A 5,195-nucleotide genomic window follows, 5' to 3' on the forward strand; every position below is an offset into this window, starting at 1 on the left:
AGCATTTTTCAACTCCAAAAAATCTAATTAATATCTTATAACAAAAAAAAAACTAATATACTAACATAAATTATCTACAAAACATTCTACCTTAACTCAAGTAACAAATATATGAATATATATTATACATGTAAGCGAGATATGAAACCTAACTAAAAAGTAAGAAAAAAACATAATATACCTACAAGCAAGACACATTAATCTGTGACACATTTATTATAAAAAAGAATTTGTCATATAGATAAATAAAAATAATTAACCTATGATATAGGTTGATTATAAAAATTAAAAATAAAATCTATAAATGAGGTTTAAAGCGGGAGGAAGAACAAGAAATAACAAAAAATAAAAATAAATAATCAAAGAGATAATTAGGAAGAAATTTGATTTTTATAATAAATCTTATTATTGAATAGATAATTATTGATAATTAAATAATTAAATTTAAAGAGTTGGACTTATTTTAATAAATTGGATTATTCCTACTATTGGCTAAAAAAATGGAACTTATATCAAGTTTCCCCTTTTTTTAAAAGGAAAACTAATGAAAATTGCTTGAAAAGTTTGAGTTTTAATGATAAGGACAAAATAAAAGGTAAAGTGAATAGTACCAGGTTTGACTTTTTAGTGTCAAAATGTGGTTTTTCGTTAAATGAACAGTAACGTGGGTTTTTCGTTAAAACTCCCTTTTTAAAACCCACCCTTTAAGCACACTTAAGTAGATGGAGAAATGATTGATATTTTATTTTGGATAATGTTAGATAGATTAAATTTTTTAAACCAAGTAATGTGGTGGCTAATGATTATGTCATTACTTAAACGTTGATTAACGTATTGATTTAAAATTTTAATGTCCCTAACATTATCCTTTATTTATATAAAGAGCCGGACGGTCAAATGACGTGGAATTAGTTGGTGTGTATAAAGGTAATTTCATTGTTTTGTCAAAAGCGTAACCCTAAAAGGTAAATCCCCAAACTCGTGCAATCTCTGAGTCTCTCTCGCACAGACGAAGCCATGATCCGGGTACCCAGAGACGACACCAAGCGCGGAGGCGGAGGCGGAGGCAGGGCCAATTGGCTCGGGCGATCAGAGTCCGGGCGGGGGAAGAATCCAGCCCAACCGGCGGAGCTCCGAGGTGAGATCCGGATTTGTCTTGGTGTATATATATGCGTTTGGTTTCTGTTTTAGGGTTTGTAAATTCTGCATATTAACCAAAATGTTGCAGTTTAATTGCTGTTAAACCCAAAATATATGCGTTTGACGAAACATATCAAACAAAAAATTGCTGTTTTTCGTCACTGTGCGAGAATTACCCTTAAATTAATTACATGCCTAGTTTTTTGTTTCGATAGAATTCCCTTTTTATATTGAAAATATGTATCGGTTTTTGGTGGCTCTCTTAATTTGACCTGTTAATTAGCTGAGTAAATATATCTAGTATTAATTAATTTATGCGCAACAAACAGATGGGAAGAAAGAAACAAAAGCTGTCGAAAGCTCTATGAGTAAACTCCAACTAACTTGATGATGATACTCCTACTGCAAAGAAGAAACGTTACCGTGAGTCTAAGAAATGCCATTCTCAGAATGAGCATTGTGCAGTTTGCCTTATGGACGGCCACCACCAATATCTGTGTCCGTACCTGAAAAGTGCCCCGTTGGGCGTAACTGAAGTTGGAGAGGGCTATATACTAATGTGTAGGACTTGTGGTTTTGTGGGTAACGTCTGCCGTCATGGCCGCTCTTATGCTCGTCCCTATAGGCGGCGTTATGCGCGTCTGAAACATGAGTACCCAAGCCACGAGGAAGTGGAGCAAATCAGGGCAAGACAGAGAGAAATGGCTGAAATGTCCAGGGCACGAGTAGAGAGAGGTGAACCATCCTTATTGGATGATACCTCTTCCGATTCCTCTTCTGATTCCTCTTCTGAGATATAATGGTAATGAAGCTTAGGATTGGAACATAAGATGGCTGCAGCTGTTGGATTGCCTTTTCTGTTCATTCATGGCGGATAGATACCACTTTGTTGGTTGTTTTCTCGTGTGTTTAATTTACGTTCTTGGAATAGCTAGCTGCGCCTGTTGGTCGTATTTCCTTTGCTTGTAGCCTTGTACTGCTTGTCTTGGAATAACTATGAAACGAATCAACCGCTATCAAATACTAATCTCACCAGAATTCATATAACGTAGAATCTCACCGGAAGACTAATCCAATACTGCAACCACAAAAATATTGGAATTAATATCCTAGTATCAATGAAGAAATGGGACTAAGTTGCCTATATGCTTGCCTAAATTCTTCCGAAAGTTATCTGCTTTCTATCAATTGTATGCACGCATATGCATATAAAGTGTTGTATAGCCTTTGTAAATTAGCTTGGAGTTGTTTAAAAACTTTAGTCTTATGAATTGCCAATTTAGTCCTTGAATTATCATCTCAGTGAAAATTAGGTCTTTAAACTTTTTTTTTCAGAAAAATCAGCCCTTGAATTATAAAAATATGCCAATTACATCCCTAATATTATAGTCAAAACTACTATATTCAATTTTCCATCAATTTAAGTCACAGTACTTGCATGTAATACACATTGGAAGGTAGATTAGTAGTTAACTTTGGAGGATAAATTAGTAGTTTTTCATAAGAAATAGTGCAAGTTAACTTTGGAGATTAAATTAGACGTTAGATTCGCAACCTATATGAAATGTTAAGGGTTTATAGGCGATAAAATGGTGGTATTACACTTTAAGGTGTGTCAAGTGATTTAAGTTGACGAAAAATTGGATAAAATAGCTTTGAATATAATAGTATGGATGAAATTAGCAATTTTTAATGAATTTAGGGACTTATTTTATAAAAAAAAAAATTCACGGACCTAATTTTCACTGAGGTGGTAGTTCAGGGACTAAATCAGCACTTCACCCTTATTTTTATAGAAGAATGAACACATGTTTCGGGTGCAATGCAAAGTCACAACACTTTCAACGTTCCAGAACTAGGACGTTGTCCCCAATGGTTTTGTCCCAAATGCATGTAATAGACGATATTTTCCGTTGCAAATTTCAATTTATCTGTCGATTGATGAATTGATTAATTGAAGCCAGGACTGATTATGAGTTGCAATCTTCAACCGAGATTCTTCACTTATTTCCATGGAGAATCAGTGCCGGTGAAGACGTTAAGTTATATATTGTCAGATCTGTAACGGAATGGAACGCTGAAGATTTCACGTCATCTGTGAAATTCTGTTGTATAACATGAAGAGTGAAATTGAATATGGTTGACTAATGCTGTTGCTAAAATGTTGTTAATCGCAGAAACTCTGGCGTAAGTTGATGGAAAGCATCAACAATCGTCTACTCTTGGGCTGTTCATATCAGCATTTTTTTTTCAACTTCAACTAAGTGGATCTCTAATTGTTCAGTTACTTTTTCGTACGTACTATTATTATAGCTAGATTAGCAGTCATGTTCTCCTAGACCTCGGGTTTACAGAAATCATGGCCACCCACCGTTTGATCTTAATCCAACGGTAGTAAGGCCAAGTACTAATGGCACAGTACATTCTTTCTTCCAAAATTTTGAGCCTGCTAGAGTGACTCGAATAGGAGAAACCCTCCAAGTTTGAGAGTACCACAAAATTAGCATCAGGTTTTTCCAGCTTCCGTTTTAACGTCACTCTGCCACAGAAAGTAGCTAGTGAATGGAGCTGAAGCGCACAAGCAACGTGTACCAGCAGCAAAACAGAAGGCCAACCCTACACCATACAATAGGCGGGACTTGCATTGGAAGCAACTGCGGCAGCAAGCCTCAAGAGGCAACAATTTTGGCGGCTGACTAAGCAGTTGAGATGTTTTCTTAGATTAAGCTGCAACCATCCGTAAATGCAGGTTTCACATCCAACAATGCTCAGTTCATATCTTAGCTGCTGTTTTATTTATGATTTCTCTTGCTTTTCTCTAATTTTTAGTTAACCTAGCTTGTTTCAACAAGATTTAGAACGGCCTTCTATTTGTTTTAATTTGTTTAAATTTTCGTGAAGGCTAGTTACTAGATGGCCACCTCTTTAACATATATATAGTTGTTTGTATATGTATATATATGTACATCTATATGTGTGTGTGTGTGTTGTTACGATTCGCTAACTTTTCTTTTGGAGACAAACGACTCAGACTCGTCTAGATTTTTTGGGGCATGTAAATTTTGCTAATTTAGGAATAACAAGTAGGTGGAAGTTACAACTGCGTGCTCCAATGCAACAAAGGAGTATTTGGGGAGGCACAAAGACAAGATGGTTAGGGAATTTGGTTATACTATCGTTCCCTCCACACATTCTTATCTCCCTGGCTCTAGAATATTTAAGAGAGAGAGAGAGAGAGAGAGAGAGAGAGAGAGAGAGAGAGTTGATGAGAATATAGCACAGCTCCAGTGCCATGGCGTTGCCAAGGAGAGCGTATGACGGTGGTTCTCCGTCGGGGATTTGTTTCGTTCAGAGTTGGAGACATTTCTACGTACGCATGCTGGTTAGAGTTTGATGGAGAGTTGAATTAATTCACAGAAGGTGAGAAATGGGAAGAGTTCATACACAAAAGAAGGCGGGGGAGGTGGTGGCTGTAGCAATAGACAATGACAAGGGCAGCCAACATGCTCTCAAATGGACTATTGATAGTCTTGTCACTAGAGGTCAAGCTCTCACGCTGCTCCAAGTTAGACAAAGAACCGCAATTCCCACGCAAAGTACATTCTCTCTCTCTGTATGTGTGTGTGTGTGTAAATGCATGAATGCATAAGATGCTGATGATGATCGTAATTTACTAATGTACGTCACCAGCCACAAAGGAGGTTGAAAAGGCTCAAGCCAAAGAGTTGTTTCAACCATTCCGCTGCTTTTGCACGAAAAAACTTGTGAGTAATGCTTCTTCCCTTCATAAAAGTGATAGTGTATTGCCTATCCCATTCCATGAACAGTTGAGCGGAATCCCTCGTTTCGCAACGTGATTTGTAGTTGTACTGCTGATTTGATTTTTACAACAGCTAAAATGCAATGACGTGATGATCGAGGATAAAAACATAGCAAAAGCACTGGTAAACTATGTTGATTATTGACTCAAACATGTAGTCAAAGTTCAAATCTTTGGACTACTTTGTGGTAATGGGAGACAAACTATAATTGTGCCTAACTCTTTGTGCCTAACT

General features: G+C 36.7%; 1 protein-coding gene across 1 annotated transcript; it reads left to right on the forward strand.

Annotated features, from left to right (window-relative positions):
* Positions 1-996: 996 nt before the first annotated feature.
* Positions 997-1,940, forward strand: LOC126595552 (uncharacterized). Its single transcript, XM_050261833.1, is given in 3 exon segments — positions 997-1,138; positions 1,470-1,519; positions 1,521-1,940. Coding segments are annotated over 3 exon segments (591 nt in total). The 5' UTR covers positions 997-1,017.
* Positions 1,941-5,195: the final 3,255 nt, after the last annotated feature.

This window comes from Malus sylvestris, chromosome 13 (assembly GCF_916048215.2).
Source record: "Malus sylvestris chromosome 13, drMalSylv7.2, whole genome shotgun sequence".
NCBI lineage: Eukaryota > Viridiplantae > Streptophyta > Magnoliopsida > Rosales > Rosaceae > Malus > Malus sylvestris.